The 26230-nt window shown below is 42.7% G+C and overlaps 1 protein-coding gene across 1 annotated transcript; it reads right to left on the reverse strand.

Moving 5' to 3' along the window:
- Positions 1-9935: 9935 nt before the first annotated feature.
- On the reverse strand, positions 9936-25185 carry WBP2NL (WBP2 N-terminal like). The gene is made up of 6 exons (XM_090275079.1): positions 25124-25185; positions 17479-17587; positions 17079-17220; positions 16778-16870; positions 15397-15507; positions 9936-10498 (listed from the first exon to the last, which is right to left on the reverse strand). Exons 1-6 carry the CDS (start codon positions 25183-25185, stop codon positions 9936-9938), a joined length of 1080 nt encoding a protein of 359 aa, XP_090131205.1.
- Positions 25186-26230: the final 1045 nt, after the last annotated feature.

Genomic DNA, 26230 nt, shown 5'->3' on the forward strand with positions numbered 1-26230 from the left:
TGTCTTGCGCATCCCGCATCCCTTCCCCACCCCGTTCAGACATTCCAGGCTCTGCTGGCCGTGACCGCCACTCCCAGCCGCCCCTCTGCTGCACATGCAAGGCCCTGATCTGCTAAGGAGCTTTGCATTGTTGTCTTAGGCACCTTTCAGCTCATCCCACCTTTCCTGACAGGGCTTCATTCAGTGATTCTCAGGGGCTGGGTGCTGATGGGTGGGATTCAGCCCTGCCTTTCCTCCCACAGGGTCCCTGCAGCTTGTCTCCTGCCCTGCGGTGGCCCCTGGTGCCTCCCCTAGTTTCTCCCCTCCTAACCTAGCTGCAGAGGAGATTCAAATCCCCAAGCTGTGTCCAAGAGAAGTCTAGGGTCTCTTTGTGTCTTAGAACATATTTCCTGTTTCTCATCCTAGAGAGAGGATTTTAAAGTCAAAGAGTAGCATGTTCTGGAATGCCTTCCTTTGGTTCCTGTTTCCTAAGCCCTCTTCCTTTAGCTGACACAGGGCACCTGTCTTCCCTGATGGAAGTCAGCAAACTTGAAGATGGGTTCACTGGAATTAACCTATCTGAGAAATAGGACAAAGAAGAAAGAAAAATAAACACAGACTCAGAAGCTCATGGGACACCATGCAACATACCAACATACATATAAAGAAGAAAGGGCAGAAAGAATATTTGAAAAAAATAATGGCTCAAATCTTCCCATAGTTGATGACAAATATTAATCTACATATCCAAGAAGGTCAATGAGCTCCTAGTAGGATAAACTCAATGAGATCCTTACCTAGACACACCATATTCAGAAGACAAAGGGAGAATTTTTAAAAGCAGCAAGACAGAAGCGACTCTTCACACATCACATACAAGAGAAAAATATGTTGAGATCAATACAAATAAATATACAGCATACCAAAAATACTAAAACACAAGATACCAAAACCTAGGAGCGGAAGTAGTGATTAGAGGGAAATTTATAGCTAGAATTTGCCTATTTTAAAAAGTGTAAAGATAACCCACACAGTGGGAGAAAATACCTGCAATTCATATTTCTGATTCTATTTAAAATATATAAAGAATTCTTAAAACTCAATAATAAAAAGAAATAGCTCAATTAAAAATGGGCAAAGAGCCCAGACCAGTGTAGCTCTGTTGGCTGTCTTCTCACAAAGTGAAAGGTCGCCAACTCGATTCCTGGTCAGAGCACGTGCCCGGGTTGCAGGCTCCATGCTCTGCCTCCTGTCGGGGTGCTTGTAGAAAGCAATCAATTGATGTTTCTCACCCTCTCTTTCCCTCCCTTCCCCTCTCTCTAAAATAAATAAAATCTATTAAAAAATCTTATAATGGGCAAAGAATCTGAACATTTTTCCAAGGAAGATACACAAATGGCCAATGCTCCACATCACTAACCATTAGGGAAATGCAAATAAAATGAGATACCACTTCACACCCAGAAGGGTGGCTAGAATAAAAGTAGGTAATAAGTGTTGGCAAGGATGTGGATTAGAAACCTCATACTGCTGATAGGAACGTAAAACTGGTACAGCTACTGTGGAAGATGGTCTGGCATTTAATTCCTCAAATGATTAAACACAGAGTTATCATATGACACAGCAATTCCATGTCTAGGTATATAACCAAAAGAAATTAAAATGTATGTCCACACAAAACCTTGCAAACAAGTATTTATAGCACCACTATTTACAATAGCCAAAAGGTAGAAACAATACAAACGTCTACCAATTGATGAATAATCAAAATATGGTTAACTATACGATGGAATATTACTGAGCCACAAGAGTAAATAAAATACTGATATGCCACATGAATGAGCCTTGAAAACATTATGCTAAGGGAAAGAAGCCACTCACAAAGCCACGTATTATATAAACCCATTCATATAAAAGTCCGGGACAGGGAAATCCATAGACACAGATAGTGGTTGCTTAAGACAGGGTGGGGAAGATGGGGGTCTAGGGGTTGGCATCTAAAAGGCACAAGGTTTCTTCCTGAGGTGATGAAAATGTTCCTAAATTGACTGGAGTGATGGCTGCACATAACTCTGAACTGTACACACTAAAATGGGTAGACTGTGAGATATGTGAATTATGTATCAATAAGGCTGTTTTAAAAAAAACCCTCACACCTATGGTCCACTGCAGCATTATTCACAATAGCCAAGATGTGTGAACAGCCCAAAAGTCCACTGATGGATGAGTGGTAAAGAAAACTAGGTATATTCATACAATGGAATATTAGCTTTGGAGAAGAAGGAAGTGCTGCCACATGCTATAACATGGATGAATCTTGAGACTATTACGCTAAGTAATAAGCCAGTCACAAAAAGAAACCAAATATTGTATGATTTCTCTTATATGAGTAGTCAATTTCATAGAGATAGAAAGTACCATGGGGGTTCCCAGGGACGTGTGAGAGGGGGAAATGAAGAGTTGTTCAATGGGTACAGAGTTTCAGTCTTGCAAAATGTAACAGTTTGAGAAGTTCACTGCACCGCTGTGAGTAGGGCCTCTCCCAGTTTCCATAAGTTGGCATTAATCCACGTCGTTTTTACGAAAGACCCACATGAGTACAATACTTTTCACTAACCAAAAGAAATCCTAACAGGATTTTTGCTTTCATGAAAAAGCCATTCCTGTACTAATATAGCTGTTTCATAAAAGCAAAGCGGCATAATGCAAACTTTCAGAAAACAGGGGATACTCTTTGCTTTATGCCATTTTGGCTTAAAAAAGGTTTCATAGGAACATCCTACTTTCCTGTAGCAGGGAAAAACATGTACAGAAGTACACACTTAAAAATGGTTAAAAAGATAAAATTTATATTGCGATTTTGACTACAATTTATGGAGTGAACCAGAAGATACCCAGCATTTTAGGGTTTAGGGCTAGTGGCGTGGACAAGCCCGGGTCAGTCGAGTCCAACATGGCTACGAACTGGTATATGGGCTCCCAGAGAGTAAGTCCGGTCTGGGTCACAAACAGGGCAGCGGCACTCCCCAGGAATGCGACAATATACACAAGAAAAGGGGAATCCAATCTCGAAGTGCACATCTTCCAGCCCCTGGGATGCCCAAAAGGAGGGAATGAAGAAGGATGGAACTCTGTGTCATTAGGAATGACTTCCCTGCCTGCCACTGTAGGTGATTATCAGGTAGATGTCAACTTCCCATTAATGATTCTTGCTCGACTTCCTTCTTTGTCCAGACTCCTAGAAAAATGCAAAATAACACTGTAGTCCTCCTTTTCTCCCAATGTTATCCAAACTTTTCTGCCATCATTACCTGAACATCTGATGTCTCCAGGAACAGAGCCAGCCTCGCTCTTCTCTTCACTTACTCTTCTGTAGGTAAGGTTTTCCCCCTCTGGCTTCAAGATTTTCTTTGTCTTTGATGCTTCTGCAGTTTCAACATGATATGCCCAGTTGTAGATGTTTTAGTATTTATCCTGAGATGCCTAAATCTGTGGTTTGGTATCTGTCATTAACACTTAAAATATTTACTCTATTCCCTTCTACCTTTTTTTCTTCTCTGGTAGTTGCATTATGTACATATATGCTCTATGTATGTAAACTACACATTTTGTAACTGTCCTAAGTTCTTGGATATTCTGTTCCACATTTTTTTCCTTTGCATTTCAGTTTTGGAGGTTACTATTGACTTATGCTCAAGCTCCCTGATTCTTTTCTTGACCATGTCCAGTCTACTGATACCTGCATCAAATGCGTTCTTCATTTCTGTTAGTGTTCTTTATTTCTAGCATTTCCTTTTGATCATTTCTTAAGAGTTTCTCTCTGCTTACATTACCCATCTATTCTTGCACGTTGTTCACTTTTTCCATTAGAGCCCTTTAGCATTTTAACCAGTTGTTTTAAATTCCCAGCCTGGTCAATTCTAACACCTTCGCCATGTCCGAATCTGGTCCTGACATTTGCTCTGTCCAAGCTGTGTTGTCTTCTAGTGTGCCTTGTAGCTTTATGCTGAATCCAGACATAACGTACTATGTAAAAGAAACTGAGGTAAATATGCCGTTAGTGTAAGGCTTTATGTTTGTTTATCTGGCTTGGAGTTAGGCTGTGTTTACTGTTTGCTATAGCTGTAGGTGTTAGAGGCTAAAATTTCTTCTGGTGTCCTTGATTTGTCTCCTCTGCTCTCTCTGTGTTTCCCTAGAGACTTTACAAATAAGGTCTAAAATGTGCATTTCCGTCCACTGTAATCCCGTTATTATGCAGGAGCCTGACTGATGCGGCAGTAAGGGGCTGGGGAGGGGAAGCCTTGTACAGTCCTGTGATTAGGCATCAGTCTCTTAGTGAGCCTCTGCCCCGGGGCCTTGACTTTGACTAGTGTTGCCCAGGCGTTGGGTCCCCCTGCCCACTACCACACACTCCTTAGCTGAGGCAGAAAGGCTAAAGAGCTCTGGACTTGGGTATTTCCCTTTACCAACATGAAAGGCTGCAGCAGGCTGAAGTTAGGTATCTCCCTTTCCCAGGTCAGTTAGTCTCCTATTTAATAGTTTCCCTTAAGGGCAGGCCATGTTAAGGAGAACAGAATGCTTTGGATGTATTTTCAAAATAGCTACTAATCCATTCCCCCTTTACTCTGGGGGCCTGGTAGCGCTCCTGGATATAAAACGCACACAAATGTTGGGCTCCTCCCTAAGACTGGGCCCCCATGAAATTTTAACGCTCAACCTTGTTTACACAAGGTCTCCCCCAATTCATCAATTATAGTGTCAGTTTTCCTACCCTCATTCATACAGGTTCCACTGACAGTTTTCTTTCCTGAGCTTTTGCTTATGATGAGTTGTGAGTCTTTGTATCCATCTGTCTCTCCAATTTTGCAGACAGCAGTTTGACCTATAATTTCTAATGGATCTAAGAACAGCAACTGATTTTTAATTTACGCAATTTTTTTTCTTGTGAAGATGGGAGTGTTGACTTCCAACCCTCTTCAGACACACCAGAGCAGAAAACCTTAATCTCTTTAGGAACCAATCTGTGAAGGGAGCCAGAAGAGTTGCAGGCTAGGAATATTTGCACAAGGGGACAGCAGGTATCCCTACTCAGGCTGGGTCACATGTTCAGACCAAAGACCTTCCTGATGGGGCATCAAGACCATACAGACACCCCCTTCTCCAGGAAGCCAACAAGGACCTCCTTAAATAGTCAGAACCCCTCTCTAAGCCTCGTGCAGACCTCCATCATTGCACTTCTGTCAGAAACTAGGAGTGTCCCTCTCTCTTACTGGTCATCAAGTAAAAGCCAGAATTGGGTCCAAGGGAAACACCCAAGCTTGAGCACAAATATTCCCAAAATAGTTCCCAAAATGAAGTATTCCAAGGCCCAAACAGAGGGCTGAGGACCAGGAAAAGGAAGGCCATCAGAGCAAGCCAACAGGAAGAGGGCCGGACAACCTCCCCAGAAGGACCACACAGAGGGTGAAGTACCTGCCTGTTCCCATCCTATATTTTGGGAATGGGCGGGGTCCAGGACAGGGTAGACACTTGCAAAACGTAAGAAATCATCCATCTCTGGAGCAATCTGTGTACCGCTTAAGGTCAAGCTCCTTAGAACACAGGGCTGGCACAGAGCAGCCTCACTCAGTGAGTACCTGGCCTGAACTGATCCTTAGGAAGCCCAAAGCACAACACTGGGTAGCACAACAAACACGTGGCCGGCTCACAGCTTTCACGTGGATTTATCCGGGCCCCCCTCTCCATGGACGTTGGAGAACAGGCTTTCCCAACTTAGGCAAATGCTCCATCAAGGGGCACTGCAGCACTGAGAAGATCCATCTCTCTTGGAATCATATAATGAATAGCTGAAGCAGAACAAGGGCAAAGCCCAGCCAGGAAGCTGAGAACCTGGGCACATCCGAGCTGCCCTACTGCGCTGTCCCGAGGGACCAGCACCAGGCCATGCGTATCACAGATGCCCTCAGAAACAGTCCAAGGCCACCGCAGAGGTGTGCAACAGCAAGCAGACTTTAATCGAGGGTGTAAAACCAGGGTGACCCCCAGCCTCTTCGGTTACTGTAACTTCTTTTGTCCTCAGGATGTAGGCAGGAAAGAGGCCTGTTCTCTAACAAGCACCCAGAAATTAAGTCTCCATCCCCAAACTGTTTTATGTGGACTGGTTCAGACCTTCCCCACTCTGGCTGTCTTGCAATCTGTTTTCAAGTTTTTCCTTCCTTGAGAACAGGAGTCTTCTCAGATCCATCTGGGTTTTGAGGCACTGGGGGTAAGGGAAGGCACCTTGGAATTAAGCTGCCTTTACACGAGCTGCTCCCTCTGCCTGGGACTCTCCCTCCCGGGTCTGCGTGGCTAGCTCCCTCACCTCCTTTATCCTTCAAATGTTTACTCAAATATTACCTTCTCAACAGGGCTCTATTGCGAACTGCTCCCTCTGCCAAGCACTCCTAGTCTCCCTTTTTTATAGCTTTTATCAACACCTGTCTTTGCTTTTGCTGCAGTTTGAATATGACATGCCTAGTTATATCATATAATATAATGTGTATTGACTGCATCTTGCTATTACTAGAATGTAAGCTCCACAAGAGCAGAAATTTTTGTCTGTTTTGGTCAATGATCTCCCAAGCGCACAGAAACAGCACATAAAAGGCACTCAGTAAATGAGTGCGTGAATGAAAAGGAAAACCTAAGTTCAGATCCTGCCCTGTCATTTATTAGCCAGCTGTGTGCCTTAGGCAATGTGCTTCCTTCTCAGCCCATTTCTTCAAGAACCCATTAGACTGGGGTGCAAGCATTCTCCTTGCTAAATTTTTCATGTGAAGTGCCTGGCAGGGTGCTCAGCACAAATAGTTAATAAATGGGCCCGCCAATTCACATAATTACTAGCCCTCTCAAAGTCTTCACCCTCCATCCTTTACAATAACCCTTTGCCCAGGGGGCATCACTAAGGCAATTAATGCAGTGGAGCCTTCGGATCCAGGGCTGTGATGAAGGGATGAGGCCATGAGGCCATGAAAAACTCAAAGATCTCAGGACTTTCTCTTTCCTGTGCCGGCTAAGCTGGCTCAAGAACAGCTGGCAACACCCCCACACTTCAGTTACATAGCAGAAGACCTGGAACTGATCCTCTGATCTCATGAGAAATCTGAGCCCTCCTACGGCCTACTATACCCCTCTGACACCATTGATTTTCAAGGTCCTCTGACCACCAGGGATCAAGGCTCCAGTGGAAAAAGGGACTCAGCACTCACCAGGACCTCACAGATGTGTGGAGAGGATCAGGCCACTACATGTACAGGAAACTCCTCCTACTGTTTGGTTCCTGTGAGATAAAAAGAAAATGCTAGGGAGCAGGTTCCTCAGTCAGATGTTAGGGTCCCAGGCTCTGGGGCCAACCTGTGTTCAAGACCTACCTCCACACTTAATAGTTGCGAATTTGTTGGCTTCCTAAGGTCTCCAAACTTCAGTATGCTTAGCTGTAGAATAAAGCTATTAATAGTGCCCACTATGCTTACCAAGTGCCTTAGCACATCACCTGGCACCCAACTGTAGTATTGATCGTGGGCTCACGCAAAGGCTTTTAAACACCAGATGAGTGCTATGGGACCACCTTGCCAGAGGTGGCTTGGCCTGTACAAACCATACGAACCACAGCTGTGAGGGAGGAAGAGGGGAAATATAACCAGAGAGGGGGCAGCTTTCACTAAAATCTGAAATGTTAATTTCTAATCCTAACAGTTTGCCAAATAAAACCAGTTCTGCAAATTCTAGTCTTCAGCTGGTAGCCCGAACTCAGTGGTATATATGTGTGTTGTATATGTGTATAATAAGCCAAGAATCGTAATTTATGTCTTCATTCACTTGACAAACGTATACTAGACACCACTGTGTCCCTTGCCTTCTGCTAGGCCCCTGCAATGGGACACATGCTCTGCTCTCAAGGAGCTCACAGGTTATGGGGCAAATGAGCATACAGACAATCCCAATAAGATTGGCCAAGTATTTTGCCAGAAACATGCTGAGGCTGCACTACAAGCTTGGCAGAAGGGCAGTTACCCTAGAAGGGGAGCTTGGAACATGCTTCTCAGGACTTCTGAGCTGTTTTGAAAGATGTGTTGAATGCAGTGGGGAGGAAGGCAGAGGTCATGCAGTTCAATGTCTGCATTTAGTTCTGATTGGCTGGGTCCCACAGCTGGAGAGGTCACTGGAGAGGCCAGATCATGCAGGGCCTTGGATACTAAGGAGCATAATATGATCCATGTATATGGACTTTGTCCTGAAGGCTGCAAGGAGCCACTGCACAATTTATAAGCAAGGTAGAGCCTAGCATGCTATTAATTTAGATTTAAAATTATTCATTTCTCAAGATGGAAACCTATGGTACACATGTGCTTAAAACAACTTATAGTGGAAAAAACCTAAGTCTCCCACTCCATCCTCTTCCCTAGCTATGCAGCTCCCAACCCAGAGGCAACCCCGCTACTACTCGATTACTTCATTATGTCTGCTAGTATGGTGGAATCTGAGAATTTATATATTAAAACACTTAAAATTTTACTACAAATTACTGTCCTATTTTTTCTTCTTTATATCACATTCATGGTATTATATTGATTTTGGTTGAAATGGAGTAGAATCAGATGCAATTGCCTGCAAATTTCATTCCAAAGAAGTAAAGGAGACATTACAAAATATGAGTTATAAAAGGGGGCATTCAGTCTGATGGGACTGAAAATCTCTGAAGTACATACGCCCTTAAACTTGCTTTCCTCATTTAACAATAAGACTTAGAAGTATTTGTATATGTGGCATGGATGTACTATAGGTTATTTAAATATTTACTATTAATAAACCTATAGGTTATTTCTAATTCTGTGCTGTTGGAAACAATAAATGTAATAAAATCTTCCCACATACATCTTTGTGCACACATGCAAGTATTTCTCAGGAATAGATACCGAGGAGCAAAACCACTAAATCAAGAGTAGGTACATTTTAACTTTTAAAAGGTACTGCTGGACTTCTTTCTAAAAAGACATTCTAACTTAAACTCCCTCCAGTAGCATTTAACAATAACCATTTCCCCACATCCTTCCCAAAACTTGACTTTTTCAGTCTTTTTAATATTTGTAAATCTTTGGAAATAAAAAGTATTTCTCATTTCAAGTTGCACGTCCCTAACACTAGTTAAGCTGAACAAACATCTTTTTCAATGTTTCTTGGCCAGACACTAGATTGCCTCAGTTAAAAGGGAATTCATATCTTGTCCATTTTTCTTTGGATTGATTTGTAGGAGTTCATATTATTTGTTTAATATCTATGTTAGAAATTATTTTCTCCTGGCCTGTTACCTTTCTTTTAACATACAGAATTTGTAAATTTCAATATAGTCAAATTTATATTTTATTTATGTTTTCCTTTATTGTTTCATTGGTTTTGCTCTTAAGAAGGCTTTCCTACCTCTAGATATCATATTCCACTGTATAAATATACCATAATATATGAAATTCCCTCTCCCTGTTAGAAATTTAGGTTGTTATATCCCTTTATTAATATAAAGAATGCCGTGAAAAATAAGTGTTCAACTTGATATTTCTAACACATATCAGCACCTATAAAACTGAGCATAATAAATGTTCCTTGGATGCGGGAGGAGAGAAAGGCAGAAATCTTTTTCCACAGTCACATTCAAGGTATGTTTTTAAAAATGCAGCCCAATGTCAGCCAAATTATTGGGGAATTAGCCCTACAAGTCTACTTCTTCTTTAGCCCATCTAAGTAAGAGTTGACTCTGCTCCTAAAATCTAGACCTGGAAGTAAAGCTTCACTTTACCACTAAGACTGCCCTTCCAAAGGGTAGGGCAACTACTTGAGAAAGACCTTCAAACACATACCTGAGTCCTCCTTCTTATCCTGACTTCAGCTTTAGGGTGCCCCTTTGCTTGTTGAGTCTTAAGGGTTTACTTCTTATAAGGTGGTAAATGGGCCTGAGAAGATGAGGTGGAAGGAAAAGAGGTCTCATATCCAGCAGGCTGGGCTGCCACAGAATTGTGGGACCCAGCTCTATCTCCAGCAGGGGGGGATTCATTTCTAGTTGGTGAGGTCCCATATTCTGCAGGTGGGGTTCCATATTCTGCAGGTGGGGCTCCATATCCCACAGGCAGAGCTTCGTATGCTGGTGGCGGGGCTCCATATCCCACAGGCGGGGCTTCAGATCCCTCTGGTGGGCCTCCGTATCCTGCTGGCGGGGCTCCGTATCCCGCTGGTGGGCCCCCGTATCCCGCTGGCGGGGCTCCGTATCCCGCTGGTGGGCCCCCGTATCCCACTGGCGGGGCTCCGTATCCCGCTGGTGGGCCCCCGTATCCCGCTGGCGGGGCTCCGTATCCCGCTGGCGGGGCTCTGTATCCCATTGGTGGGCCTCCGTATCCTGCTGACGGGGCTCCATATCCCGCTGGTGGGCCCCCATATCCCACTGGCGGGGCTCCATATCTCATGGGTTGGGGCCCATAGACAACGGGGTATGCTGAGAAGAAAAGAAAAAAATCAGTACTTATTTTTTAGAGTGGACAAGCAGTAAGTGAGAAGGAGTAAAAAGATAACAATTATGCTGAAGCAAACTAACACAGAAAGAGAATCAGGCTAAGGAACAGTAAAGCCAGATCCTTCAGCCACCACCAGCTAAAGGCTTTATCATTTCCTGTTGTGAAGGGATTCAAATTAACATGAAAACAACCCTATAGTTACATCTCTGCATTACCTGTATATGTGTACAGAGAAATACATGCTTTACTTAATGAAGTTTGTTTTGATTATGAGAAAAGTAATGCATGCTTAATAAGGAATATGTATTTGGAAAATAGAGAAAAAGATGAATTTTAAAATGTCATCTATAATGCAATCATCAAATATAAAACTTAATATTTTAATGTATTTCTTTATAGACTCTTTAATATGTTCATGCAATCATGATTATAACAACTGTACAACTTTTAAATCTGGCTCTTTTTATTTGACATTATACAAAAGTTATTTATATTATTAATGTATTTCATAAATTAAAAGCTGGACAATATTTTATTGTATGGATAAGTACTACTAAGTTCCCCTGTTGTAGGAGAGCATGTTATTTCCAAATTTCCAATTACTATCACAATAAACATGGGCTTTATTTATTTCCTTGGCTATGTTCCCAAAGTGATTTAACCGGATTAGGTGAATGGACAACTACCAAGTTATTTTGCTGTAATCCATATTTATATTTAAGCTGTCTGGAAAAAAAATTAAAGAACTTTCTTAAAGATGCTCAAAAAGCTAAAGGAAACTGTGGAGAAAGTCAAGAAAATGATGTGTGAACAAAATAGAAATATTGATAAAGACAGAAAACCTGATAAAAAAACAAAGAAATTCTGGGGCTGAAAAGTACAAAAACTGACATAAAAATTCATAAGAAATTTAGATTTGAATGGGCAGAAGAAAGAACCAGTGAACTTAAAGACAGGATTGTGGAAATTGTTGAGACTGAGGAACAGAAAGAAAATAGACTGAAGAAAAGTGAACAGAGCCTCGGGAACCAGTAGGACGCCATCAAGCAAACCAAGATACACACTGCATGAAGTCCCAGAAGGAGAAGAGAGAAAGGGGTGGAAAGAATATTTGAAAAAATAATGACTGAAAACTTACCCAGTTGGATGAAAGACATGAATATAAACATCTAAGAATCACAACAAACTCCAAGAGATTAATTTAAAGAGATCCACACCAAGACATTGTAATCTTGGCAAAAGTCAAAGACAATGAGAGAATCTTGAAATCAGCAAGAGAGATGCAAATCATTATATGCAAGGGATCCTCAATAAAATAACCAGCAGATTTCTCCTCAGAAAAGAAGTTGTCATACAAGAATCTTATATCTGGCCAAATTTCTTCAAAAGTGAGTGAGACATTAATACATTTCCAGATAAAAGCTGAGTGTGTTCATTACCACTAGACTTCCCCTGAAAGAAATGCTTAAGGAAGTCTGGCAGGGTGAAGTGAAAGGACCCTAAACAGTAATTTGAAGCTAGATGAAGAAATTAAGATCTTGATAAAGGTAAATTATTGGGCAATTATAAAAGCTAATGTTGTTGTAACAATGGTTTCTAATTCCATTTTTTGTTTTTTACATAATTTAAGAGATTAATGCCTTAAAAAGAATTCTTAGATTACGTTTGGGAGCACGCAATGTATAAAGATGCAATTTTGTGACATCAACTGAAATGTGTGATGAAGGAACTATAAAGGTGCAGAGTATTTGTATGTTACTGAAGTTAAGCTGGTAAAATTTTAAGTTAGTATTACAACTTTAGGCTGTTAAATGTAACCCCCATGGTAACCACAAAGAAAATAGCTATAAAATATTAAAAAAGGAAATGACGACCTCTTCCAACAAGAGACTGGCAGAATACAAACTCAGGATTCAGTTATATATACTGTAGACAAAAGACTTATTTTACTTTTTTTAAAGATATTATTTATTTTTAGAGAGAGGAGAAAGGAGGAAGAAAGAGGAGAGAAATATTGATCAGTTGCCTCCACTGACACTCAATCCACTGCGCCACACCAGTCAGTGCATATGAGACTTATTTTAGATACAAAGACACAAACAGATTGAAAGCAAAAGAGTGAAAAAGACAAAATTAAAAATTATACTTAAAAAAACAAAAACCAGTGTGGCTCAGGTGGTTGGAGCATCGTCCTGTCCCCCAAAAAACTGTGGGATCAATTCTTGGTCAGGGCACATGCCTAGGTTGCGGGTTCAATCACCAGTCAGGGCTCATATGGAAATGACTGATGGATGTTTCTCTCTCTGTCTCTGTCTCCCTCTCCCCACCCCTTCCTCTCTTTCTAGAAGCAATGAAAAAATATCCTCAGGTGAGGATAAAAAAATATTTTTTTTAAAGAATGGAAAAAGATATTATGTGCAAATAGTAACCAAAAGAGAGCAAGAGTAGCTATACTATCAAGAAAAAAATAGACTTTACATTTTAAAAAATTACTAGAGACTAGGAAGGAAAGTACGTAAGCCCTGACTGTGTAGCTCAGTTGGTTAGTGTCATCTCAATATGCCAAGGTTGTGGGTTCCATCCCCAATGAGGACACACACAAAAGTTAACCAATGAACGCATAAATCAGTGGAACAACAAATCAATGTTTCTCTCTCTCAAATCAATAAATAAATTTTTTATAATTTATAATGTTTGTTCATCAAAGGACATTATCAAGAATGTGAAAAGACAATCTACTGAATGGGAAAACGTATTTGCAAATCCCATTTTTGAGAAGGGATTAATATCCAGAATACATAAAGAACTCTTACAACTCAACAATAAAAAGACAAATTATCCAAGTAAAAAATGGACAAAGAACTTGGATAGATGTATCTCCGAAGAAGATATACAAAAAAAAAAAAAAAAAACCTTCGTTTTTTCCTATGGCCAACAAGCATAGGAAAAAATGTTCAACATCATTTCCCATTAAAGAAATGCAAATTAAAATCACAATGAGCCCTGTCTGGGTGGCTTGATTGGTTGGAGCATTGTCCTGTACATGTAAACATTGCAGGTTCCATTCCTGGTCAGCACATACCTAGGTTGTGGGTTTAATTCCCTGTTGGGGCACATATAGGCGTCAACCAATAAAATTCTGTCTCTCTCTCTCTCTCTCTCTCTCTCTCTCTCTCTCAAATCAATGCACATATCCTCTGGTGAGAATAAAAAATAAAAACACAATGAGATACCACCTCACACTCACTAGGATGGCTTTAATATAAACAACAAGAGAACAAAAAGGAAAATAACAAGTCTTGGCAAGGGACTTGTAAAATGCTGGTGGGAATATAAATTGGTGCCGTTGTTGCGGAAAACAGTTGGGTGGTTCCTCAAAGAGTTAAACACTGAATTACGATGTGGCCCAGTTATTCCAATCCTACGTAGATACCCAAGAGAAATGAAAATATATGTCCACACAGAAACCTATATACAAATGTTTATAGCAGTTTGTATTCATAATAACCAAAAGATGGAAATAAGTGAAATGTCCATTAGTGGATGACTGGATGAACAGATTGTGATATATACGTAGAGTGAAATATTATTCAGCCACAAAAAGAATGAAGTCCTAGCCCTGGCTGCTGTGGCTCAGTGGATTGAGCATCAGCCTGCAAGCCAAGTGTCACTGGTTCAATTCCCAGTCAAGACACATGACTAGGTTGCATGTCAGGTCCCCAGTTAGGGGCGCGAGTGAGAGGCAACCACACAGTGATGTTTCTCTCCCTCTCTTTCTCCTTTCCCCTCTCTCTAAAAATAAAATAAATAAACAAATAAATAAAATTATTTAAAAAAATAAAGAATGAAGTCCTGATACATGCTACAACTTGGATGAACCTCAGAAACATGCTAAGCGAAATAAGCCAAACACGTAAGGTCACAGGTTGTATGATTCCTTTTATGTGATCTATCTGGAATAAGCAAATCCATAGAGACAGCAGATTAGAGTGTACCAAAAGATGTTGTGAGGGGACGATGGGGAGTTGTTTCTAAGTGGGGAATTATTACCTAGTGGGGAATTATGGGGTATGTTATAGGGTGATAAAAAAAAATTGAAATTAGAGAGAGCTATGGTTGTACCACATTGTGAATATACCACATGCCACGGAATTGTACATTTCTAAATAGTTGTTTTTATGTTATGTGAATTTCAACACTTACTTTAGGTTTTTGAGTATTAGATTTTAATAACCCTTAAAAACTAAGGTAACTATTAAGGTTACAAATAAGATCCTTCAGTTGTACACAAAACTAAAAGCCAATGAACATGCATGTCACACTCCAAGAAGAATCGAAGAAAGGGCCCACATTTTGGGGTTTGCTGTCAGCCTATTAGGGGACCTTTTGTGGCCTACCAGTAGGTGATGGACAACATTTGAGAATCAATGACCTATCACCTCCCAGGAACAAGACTCAGCAGCTGTGGACAGGCACAACAGTTAAAGGGCACAGGGCATAAAGCCCAGGGCTGGAGTCCTTAGTGAGGTTGAAGGGCATGGTTCAAATCTGATGGCTATGCTTGTGTGAAATGAAAAGGGGGACATGAAAAATAGCATACGTTTTCTGCTCAGGCTGTGAGCAGGAGGTGACAGTTCCCACTAATGGGAGTTGCCCAAGTATGTTCCATATTTGTATATTATAATTAAAAGCAAGCCTGCAACTTGCTGACTTGCCATTGGGTTTCAGTCTGGAATGAAGTCATGGACTCAACCATTTTCCAACCCCCAAACCTCTGATGCTTCTCTGCACAGAGCTGGAAGCAAGCTAGCAATGAAGATCTCCGAGCCCCTGGCATACTTTTCCACCTCCCAGGAAGAACCTCCCTGCTACACCTTACCTGGACAAGGCATCCCTTGGTTGCACATCATGCTCCCCTGCCCAGTAATGACAAACAGTCCTGGAGTGCTGAACCAGTAATCTGCACTTCTAAGTGGAACTCCTTGGGCGGCTGAGAAGATAAATTTGGCAAAATAGGGACTCTTTAATTCTTTTAAAGGGCCTGGAAATCTCCAGTATACGGTAAACATTCAATAAATGTTAGCTAGCATTATTTGGCCTAAAATTAAACTCATGTCCTCTCCAATTTAGACTGTCTCTTATATTCTTGACCATGGTTTATAGCATCATGATCTAGTCAGTCTTCTAAGCTAGAAGCTTCACTCCATCCTTCTGGGTGTCCCAGCACTTTGTCCCTGTCTCTATTACAGCACACCCCATAAGACAGGACAACATATTTGCATAAGTCTATCTCTATTAGATTGTGTTTGTCTTAACTAAATTGAAGTTGGGGATGGAAGACAAGGGAGAAAGGAAAAGGGCATTCCAGACAGAGCAAATATGAAGACTCAGAGAAGAGAGAACACGGCACAAGGAAGTCCAGTTGGATTGAGGTATGAAAGGTGACAGAGTGAACAGCATGGAATGAGGCTAGACTGAGTAAAATATATCATAAAAATTATTTGTATTCAACATTTGAAAGAGTTCTCTGGTACATCCATTAGAGCAGTGTTCTGAGGCTTGACAGTACCGCTTCCCTCCTCTCATCAAAGATGGGGACTAAGCCTAAGAGACAAAAAAGCAAAGCCAGAGAAAAGAAATGACAAAAAGACATGTCGGGCCCTGGCTGGTGTGGCTCAGTGGACTGAGCGTCGGCCTGTGAACCAGAGGTCGCCAGCTGGATTCCCAGTCAGGGCACACACCTAGGTTGCAGGCTGGGTCCCCTGTTGGGGGCGCGTAAGAGGCAACCCATTGATGTTTCTCTTACACATCAATGTTTCTCTCCCTCTCTTTCTCCCTTCCACTTTCACTAAAAATAAATAAAAGCTAAAAAAGAAAAGGCACGTCAGGAGAAGAGAAGCTCAGGAACTGGGGCTCCCTGACGTGAAAAGGAGACTAGTCAATGATATCCGAGACTAGCTTTCAGATGGACAGAAGATCATTAGGTACAATCAGTCATTCAGCTGTCTGACTGTAAGCTCCCACTAGTTTGGAACTCCTTCCAGACAGGGCGGGACTGATGAGTCTTCGTGTTCCTAGCACATATAGTACATCCTGCACTGCGCACAGAGTAGATAGGCTCGGGAAATGCCTGCTGAGTACATGTGCAACTACCCAAGGTCTAAGCACAGAGACCAGAAAGTCTTAACTGCAGAACAGTCCTACTTCAATTCCACAAACCTCAAAAACCTGAAGTGCTTAATAGCTTTATCATTGCTCACCAGCAGAGGCAGCTTTCATCAGCAACTGGGAAAACAGGATGGCACCTCCTTTTCTGAAGGCTAATTTAAAAGTAGCCTGTCCTTCCCAGCCCCCTGGGGGAAGAAACGGCACAGACTCACTAAGAGGCAGGCTGGCACAGCTGGTAACTGACGGGCTACTGCAAACACTGAGAGAAGCATTACCCGAAGAAGCAGGACAGCTTTCTTTTGTTCGAATTCCAACATGAGCCAAGTCTGAATCTTAAACCTTCTGGAAGGTTTTGAGAAAAAAAAGAATACCCTTCTGGGTGTAAACACTTACCATCTGGGGCTGCCCGAATGGTCCCTTTAATGTAGTTGGGGGCAAAGACTGGTTGTTCAATGGTGCAGTTACTCATCAGATCAAATGGCATCATAAAAGAAAACATGGGATCATTGACTGAGTGTGAAGTCACGAAGATCACCTAAGAGAGGAAAGAAACTCTGGGAAAGGAATGCAAATTGTCCATGGACTGAGACATATATAGGCAATTCTAAGGTTGCTTTGGCATCCTGGCCTAATTGAAAAGCATCACTCATTTTCTTCCGTCATTCTTCAACATGGAAACTCTCCAAGTGCAAATGTTTTTAAATATTTTGAAACTCAATCGTTAACCTCTCTCCATTTTAAGGCAAACAAATGTAGTTAATCAGATCAAAGTAGAAGAAGAAAAAGAAATTACCCGGTATGAAGTGAGAAACAGTGTTCCCCTCTTTGTCCCACTAAAGAGACTGGATCCCTCTGGGCACCTTGGGAAGGAGAGGGCCACATCATGACACTGCTTCAAGATGCTGCAGGAAAGAAATGGCAGACAGCATACAATTTAAAAGTTACATAAATTGACAAACATAAAGGTCTGAGCACAGTTCCCAGTCTAGAGCAAGCACTCAATAAATATTAGCTGTTGCTGCTACTACCACCTTTATTAACATAAAAGGGATTAAAATGCTTTTATTCTCTGACAATTCACAATTATTTTTCTCCCTGTTTATCTCTGGATTCTTTTTATCAAAACTACTTGTATTCTTACTGTTTATTCATTAATTCTTATACTTCTTGTGCAGTAACTATCAAGCACTATGCTAAGGTAGCTTGGTTGGTTAGAGGGTGGTCCTGTGTACTCCTGAGGCATAAAAAGTGAACCGGGGACATGGTTTCAGACACGACCCCAGAATGGAAAAGCATCAAGAGCTATTATATAACCATCCCCCAAAACAAGACTGGACCAACCTTGAATGCTAGAAAGGAGTGGGGGATGGCTCCATGTACTCTGGGAATCTGGCCAGTTCCCAGGGACCAAGGACCCACTGGGTGTTTCTTGTCACGCAGAGAGCAATTATCTTCATATAATTATGGTTAGTAAAATCTATATAAGATAGGGAGCGGTGATCAGTCCTCTGAAGCCTCACGCATGGAGCGGACACACTGCCCAGGACCCCTAGTGTTCCCACCAAGGCTCTGGAGGACCGCCGCCCCAGGGCTTCCCACCCGGCACATTGCTCTGTGACTTCGGATGCTGTTAGCTCAGTTGGTGATGCATTGCCCCTGAAACTCTGCCTTTCCCTGCATCTTACTACTGATTTATACTCTTCCCCTAATAAAGCATTTTTTCCTTATCACTATCTAGAGGGCCTGTGCTTTCATTTTTGAATCCCTTTCAGTAGTGCTGGACACTACATCCTGATACAACAAGATTGCTGGTTCGATCTCCAGTCAGGGCACATACAAGTAACCAATAAATGCATACATTAGTAAAACAAGAAATAGATGTTTCTCTCTCACTCTCTCTCAGATCAGTTTTTAAAAAAGCATTGTGTTAATGTAAATGTTAAAGAAGGTAAGGCATGCAGAATGCTCCAGAATCCTCTGACACGTTGCTCCCTCAGCCTTCCATGTTCTCCCCTCACTCTTAACCTGAAAAACCTGGATTCACCCTACTCTCATTCATAGAATCCTATTGGGATTTTTCTTTCTTAGTAACTATTATATGTGTTGATTTGTTCAATGTCTTTCCTAATGATCATTAAGGGTAATGTATGCCTTCTTTGCCACTTTAGTCCTAGCAAATGGTGGGTGCTACTAAGTATTTATTGAAAAAAGGAACTAATTAAAACATGAATACAGGTAATAACACAAGCAATATATGACATACATCACATAAATGGCACCAAAAATTCACGGCAACTAAGTGGAAGGAGAGATTAGTTTTGGTTGAAGTAATTAGGAAAGACTATAGAAAGGTTGAAATATGAGCTGATTCTTAAGGGGTGAACAGTATTTCAGTAGCAGAGGTGAAGGTAGGGGACAATCCTGATAGAAATCAAATAGTATTAATGGAGGCACAGGAGCAGCATTAGCCGAGGTATGCAGTAGAAAGCATACCTATGCAGCCTACCTATGTGGATTCATCAAAACTGTGTGGAAGTAAGGTTGGGAAAAATAGTGAGATAAAGCTGGAAAGCCATGCTGGGACTAGAGCTTAGAGACATCACTTAATAGACATGGAGGAACTGTGAGCTGCAGCTGTTGCAGCAGGATAGTTGCATGATTAAGGAGGTGGAGTTATAGCCAGGGGTCAGTTTAAGAGTTCCTAAAATAGAAGAGGATATAGAGGGGATAAATGGTGATAGGAAAAAAAAAAAAAAAAAAGAGTTCCTAAAATAGTACTCATGTGAGGTAATAAGAACTGGAACTAGATTGGTGGTGAGTGGCTAAAAAAGAAAAAAAAAAGGATTTTTAAAAAGACTATGAAAAAATAGGATGTCAGACAAAAAGAGGGGAATAGGGAACTCCAACAGTCAGTCCAGACTCTAATCAAAAACTTATTGCAACTTTGAAAATGTTTAACGAAGAAAAAACTACAGATCAATATCTCTGAAAAATCCTGATGCAAAAATTCTCAACAAAATACTAGTAATCTGAAAATAACAGCATACTAAAAGGATTATATACCACAACCAAGTGGGATTTATTCCTGGAATGCAAGGATGGTTCAACATACAAATATCAAACAACGTAATAAAAACAGAACTACAATATGATTCAGCAATCCCACTACTGGGTATATATCCAAAGGAAATGAAAACGGGGTATCAAAGTGATACCTGTATTCCTATGTTTATTGCAGCATTACTCACAATAGCCAAGATACAGAAATAGTCTGAGTGTCTGTTAACAAATGAATGGATAAAGATATATATATATATATATATACATATATATATATGTATATATGGTGAAATATTATTCAGTCATGAGAAAGAAGGAAATCCTGTCACATGCTACAACATGGATGAACCCAGAAAGAAAAGATATATACTGTAGGATCTCACTTATATGTGAAACCTAAAAAGCAAAAGTTCAGACTTCCGGCCAAGATGGAGGCCTAGAGAGACACACTGCGTCTCCCTCCACAACTAAGAAGGAATACAACTACCTCAAAACTAGAGATAACCAAAAGTTCCAGAAAATCAAGCTTCATGGAAGTCCAACAAACAAAGATAAAAGAAATACTCATCCAGACAGGTAGGAGAGGCGGAGCCGGGGTGGAGAGGACACAGTGTGGTGGCGGCAGCAGCAGCAGCAGCGGCGGCGGCAGAAAGCACAGTCACATGTTTCAAAAAGTCAGGAGGGACACCTGGGGAGCACTCCCAGCACCAGACCAGACCGCACAGCTCATGGTTCCAGCGCCTGGGAAAATAAAGCCTCATTGCTTTTGACTGTGCAAACCAGTGGGGGCTGGGGCGGAGGAAGAAACTGCTGGTATCTCAGTAGAGTTTGCTTGTTTAAAGGGCCCCCACAGTCCTGGAACATCCCCAGACCCACCCACTCTGGGAACAACGGCCAGGGCAACAGCGAGAGAAGCGTCAGTCCCATACAGAAATGGGAGAAGTGCCTGGAAAAGGGGCAGGTGCTGAGCAAGTGGCATTGTTCCCTCTCAGACCCCTCCTCCACATACAGCACCACAATGTGGTGAAAAGGGTCACCCTGTACTTACAAATACCTAAGGCTCTGCCCCTTACAACGTAACAGGTGCAACAGTTCTACCTAAGACACAGAGGCCAACAAACATAGGAGCCTGTCAAGATGAGGAGACAGAGAAGTATGGCCCAAAAGAGGGAACAAATCAAGGTTCCAGTGGGAGAACTAAGCAAGGAGGTGATAGCCAACCTAAGAAACGAGGAGACAGGCAACCTAACAGATGTAGAGTTCAAAACACTGGTGATAAAGATGCTCACAGGCTTGACAGATATCCTTAAGTAGGGCAAACGCATAAGAGAAGAAAAGGCTATGCTAAGTGAAATGAAGGAAAAGCCACACAAAACCAATGGTGAAGGGAAGGAAAGTGAGGTTCAAATCAATGATTTGGAGCATAAGGAAGAAAAAAAGTCAACCGGTACAGAATGAGGAAACAAGAATTGAAAAAAATGAGGAGAGAATCAGGAACGTCTGGGACAACTTTAGATGTGCCAACATCCAAATCATAGGGGTGCCAGAAGGAGAACAGGAAGAGAAGAAACTAAAAGCTTATGTGAAAAAATAATGAAGAGAAGCTTCCCAAATTTGGGAAATGAAATAGACATACAAGTCCAGGAAGCACACGGAGTCCCAAACAAGCTAGACCCAGAAAGGACCACACCAAGACACATCATAATTAAAATGCCAAAGGTTCAAGATAAAGAGAGAATCTTAAAAGCAGTAAAAGCAGAGAATTACCTACAAAGGGGTGCCTATAAGACTATCAGCTGATTTCTCAAAAGAAACTTTGCAGGCAAGAAAGGACTGGCAAGCAGTATTCAGTGTGATGAAAAGCAAGGACCTACAACCAAGATTACTCTATTCAGCAAAGCTATCATTTAGAACGGAAGGGCAGATGGAGTGCTTCCCAGACAAGGTAAAGCTAAAGGAGTTCATCATCACCAAGCCATTATTATATGAAATGTTAAAGGGGCTCATTTAAGAAAAAGATCAAAACTATGAACTTAATTAAAATGACGACAAACTCACAACTATCAACAACGGAATCTAAAAACTAAAAACAAAATCCAACTAAGCAAACCAGAATAGGTACAGAATCATAGGTATGGGGATCATGTGGAGGGTTCTCAGCTGGGAGGGGGGAAGGGGAGAAATGGGGAAATGGTGCAGGGATTAAGAGGCATAATTGGTTGGTACAAAATAGATGGGGGGGTAGTTAAGAATAATATAGGAAAGGGTGAAGCCAAAGAACTTATATGCATGACCCACGGACATGAACTAAGGGGGGTGGGATTGCTGGAGGGAAGGGGGGCACTTGGCAGAGGGGAGCAAAGGGAAAAGAAATTGGGACAACTGTAACAACATAATCAATAAAATATACCTTAAAAAAAAAGAAAAAGTTCAATCCATAGAAGCAAAGAGTAGAACAGTAATTACCAGGGGGTATCGGGGTATGGGGGAATGGGGAGATGTAGGTCAAAAGTACAAATTTGTAGTTATGCAGGATGAATAAATCTAGAGATCTAATATACAGTCATGATGACTATACTTAGTAATACTGTACTGAACACTGAAAATATGCTAAGAGAATAAGATCTCAGGTGTGCTCATCACATAAAAATGTTAACTATATGAAATATTTTAATAGCTTGACTAGTAATTGTTTCACAAAGTATATCAAATCATGTTGTACACCTTAAATATATGCAGGTTTTATTTTTTAATGGTAAAGAAGACAAATTTTCTATTATTTTTTTACTACACCAACAAATGAACTTAGTAAAAATGGAGAAAATTTATGACCAAAGAAAGTATGCCAAAGATATATAAATAGCCAATAACCATAGGAAAAAAATAAGTCCACTAGCAATAAAAATTTTAAAAAGATTCTATTATTCACATGTCAGATGGGCAGAGATATCAAAGATTAACACGAGGTGTTGGCAAGGGTGTAGTGAAATGGTCACTCAGAGTACTGAGAGCAATGTAAATTGACATAATTCTAGGATGATTTTGCAAAAAAACCAATTTTCTATATACATCCATATTTTAAATATTTTTGACAAGAATTCTTATATTATAAAAATATATTTTAAATCTTTCTTTTTAAGTCTATATTCTCTGATACCACAATTCCACTTTCAGGAGTACATCCCAAAGAAACATTTTGACAGGTGTGCAATGATAAGTTTTCAAAAATGTTCATGGCAGCAATATTTATAGCAATGACAAATTAAAACCAGAATATCCTAGATAGGGGTTTACGCAAAGATTTATGCATTCTAGAATATTAGCCATTTAATATAATAAAGCAGATATTGATACTGGAATGTATTCTCAATATAGTGATAAATTAGAATGTGTATTTTTACATAGGAGACAGTGAGAAAGGATACATAACAAAATGTAAACAGCACTGGATGTTGAAATTGAGGTAATTTAAATTTTTTCTAATTTTTCTACAATAAATACCCATAATATTAACTGCAGAAGTTTTAGAATACTGTATGGGTGTTTTGTTTTTTTAAACGCTCAATGTCTTCCATTTTTACCAGTAGAGTCTAGTCATTACATTTGCGATTCCTCAGCCACGATGGGAAAATCATCTCCACGAAACAAGGCCAAGCTGAGATGAAGTTCTCAAGTGCGCACTGAGAACAGGCAGAAGTCAAACTATAACCAACCTTCTCCCTCTCAAGAGACGTCTTTGAAGTGGTTTCTGTCCAGGGAGCCACAGCCCTGACAGGGCCTCCTTTGATGAGGAGAAGGCAGAGCAGCAGTCCCTTTCCCTTCCGAGGGACGGCGGGAACAGAGACCTTAACGCCCAACACCTAACCTGAAACCTAAATCAAAGCTCCAGCACGTGGCACTGGCCACGTAATGTCGAGCAAACCACTTTTCTTCGTTTCAGTTTCCCACCCGTGAAATGGGGCCAATACTTCCGATCCTCACTGCGAACAGAGCGGCTTCAAGTATCAAACTCCCAGAACAGTGCTTGGCTATGACGAAGTATTCAAGGGCAGAGAATGGATCGCCCAAAAATAATTCAAAGGAGCATAAAATTGGTTATATACACACATTTTTAAAACATGCTTCGTTCCCTGCCTCCGACACACGAACAGAAAAGCAGAGACACCCCGACGCCAGGGCAGAAGCGCCCCGTGGCAGGGTCGCGGGCACACAGGACGCAGCGCTCCGGGCCGGCGCGCGCGCAGTCCTCTCCGACTACAAAAAAGAGGGAAGCCGCGGGCGTCCTTCGGGAGCAAGGGAGGACGCACAGCTTCGGCGGCCCGGGGAAGTACGTCAAGAAAAAAGTCGGGAGAAGAAAGCAGACAAAAAGGGTCCGACATCAGCATCAGGAACCGTCTCAATGGATCTTCGCGACAAACGCACTCCAGGCGACCTAGGCGCGCTCGGCCCCACCTGAGCACGGCATCGGCTTTCAGGGCCGCGCTGCCGGCGGCCGCCAAGGGAAACGAGGGCGAGCGGAGCGGAGCGGAGAGGAGCGTGGTAAGAGGAGCTCGGCGGGGAGACCAGCAGGCCCCTGAGAGAGAGAGACCGGGGGCCGCGGAATCAAGGAGGGGAGTGGCGGCGTGAGGCGGGGAGGTGAACACCGACTCCTGCCGGCCTGAGCCAAACGGCGACCAGCGCGGGGCGAGCAGCGAAGTCGCAGGCGCGGGCACCGCTCAAAGCGACCGGTGCAATCCCCACGGCGCCCTGCGAGGCTGAGGGGGCGCCATTCTGCGTAGGCGGCTCTTCCCTTGGTCCAGATCTTCCCCAGAAAGGGCGGGCATCTCCCGGGCTGGGGCCGAGAAAAGAGGGGCCTTTGCGAAATTCGGAGGGCAAGGAGCGGTCCCCGACAGTTTGAGATCTTTCTAGAATGATCCGCTCACATGCCTCTTTCAGCCTCAAGTCCAAGACCTTGTTCCCCCGGGGTGAGGGAGGGGCACGGCGCGGCCACATCTGTCACCCTCCAAAGGTCGCGAGCTCCCGCCCAACGGCAGCTTCACGCCACCCGTGGCGGCGGGGAGACGGCCCACTGCCGCCAGAGCGTTCTCACCTGTCTTCTGGGGCAGCGCGCCCCTCTCTCCCACCCGGTCCTCACACACCGGGAGGCGGCGCGCGCCCGCCAGGTCCTCACACACACCAGGAGAGCGCTCTCACCCTGCGCACGTGCACAGCCACACGCTCCGGCGGCGCACGCTCACTAACGTCAGAGGCGGAGCTAAACGTGCCGCCCCAGAAAAGGCGGGAAAGCCCCTGATTCGCTGAGATTTCGCAAGTCTCCCGCTCTACCCAGTCTGTTTGCTCCCTCCTCTGACTGCACCCTGGGTTTTCCCCGCAGGCACCTTTCCCCGTAAGGGACGACAACCCCTCTGCGGTTTTCCGTGTGGTTCCGGTTCACCGCCATCTCGCTCCGGGCCTCTCCTGCCGCCCCTTAGATGGGAAGGGGCGGGGCCTGTGCCGCGCCATGGGGCGGGGTTGTAAAGGGGAGGGCGGAGATTATGGCACAAAGACGGGTAGGGGGGCGGGGCGTAGTGAGTAGATGAGGTGGCTGGCCATGTGAGCTGCAGTGGTCAGAGGACCCGGTGGAGTCAGAGCTGAGACACCGCAGGACAGGAAAGGGGCGGGTTCAGGGAATTGACTCCCCAGGGCGCGGAGGGGTGAGTGGTAGGTGAGTGGTGTCCACGTGTCCACTTGGCCACTGCATCATCAGCATGAACTTGAACTGGTCCTATCAGGAATCAAAGTTAAAAGCAGGAAGCTTCCTGAGTTGTACTCCCTGGCTCGGGTCAGGAAGCTCCTCCTATGCCCTTTGGAAAAAGGATCCAGAATAACTCCTTACTTCTAAGGTGAAAGCTTTGGCCCTCCAGAGAAAGCCTGGAAGCAGAGCCGGTTTCTTATGAGGTGGCGTACAAAACAGGATGCATGAGCTGGGTCAGGAAGTCGATGGGGAGTCCGTGCCTGCTCCAAGGTGGAGAGAGCCTGTGTCATCCATCATACCTGCCCCGCCACCTCCAGAGATGATGGTGAGTTGCCCTGAGGACTAAAATGTTGTACATATTCTTATTTCCTTTAAACTCCACAAATAGCACCAGAGAGTTTCAAGGAAAAGGGGCATCAACATCTCTTGGATTACTGTATCTCATCAAATTTAAAATGCTCTCAGATGCACCATTTTTAAATGCACCACTAAGAAAAAGAGTTGCCAAGTGAACTGACATGTCATCAGGTATAAGGAAGGGGGGGGAGTATCCTGATTTTAGAATACAGAATATTTTAAGTATAAGACGATTAGAACAAATGAAGTACAATAGGAATTGTGTGAATCAGTGGAATGAGCATTGAAATCTAGTCCCCATCATGTGTGAGTGCTTAAGTGTGCAACTTCAGGCAAGATGATTATGCTCTCTCTCTGCATGCCAGTTTCCATCTGTGTATGAAACATTGGCTAG

The sequence above is a fragment of the Furipterus horrens genome, unplaced genomic scaffold, assembly GCF_987537825.1.
Source record: "Furipterus horrens unplaced genomic scaffold, mFurHor1.1.pri manual_scaffold_4, whole genome shotgun sequence".
NCBI classification, from domain to species: Eukaryota; Metazoa; Chordata; class Mammalia; order Chiroptera; family Furipteridae; genus Furipterus; species Furipterus horrens.

What these genes read in the sequence shown, in the direction of transcription:
- WBP2NL (XM_090275079.1), bottom strand. Translation starts at nt 25,185, where the DNA reads ATGGCGGTGAACCGGAACCACACGGAAAACCGCAGAGGGGTTGTCGTC. An exon ending in CATTCGGGCAGCCCCAGATG is followed by an intron (nt 16,871 to 17,078) that starts GTAAGTGTTTAC and finishes TTCTTCCCCCAG; the next exon opens with GGGGCTGGGAAGGACAGGCT. An exon ending in GATGAAAGCTGCCTCTGCTG is followed by an intron (nt 15,508 to 16,777) that starts GTGAGCAATGAT and finishes TTATCTTCTCAG; the next exon opens with CCGCCCAAGGAGTTCCACTT.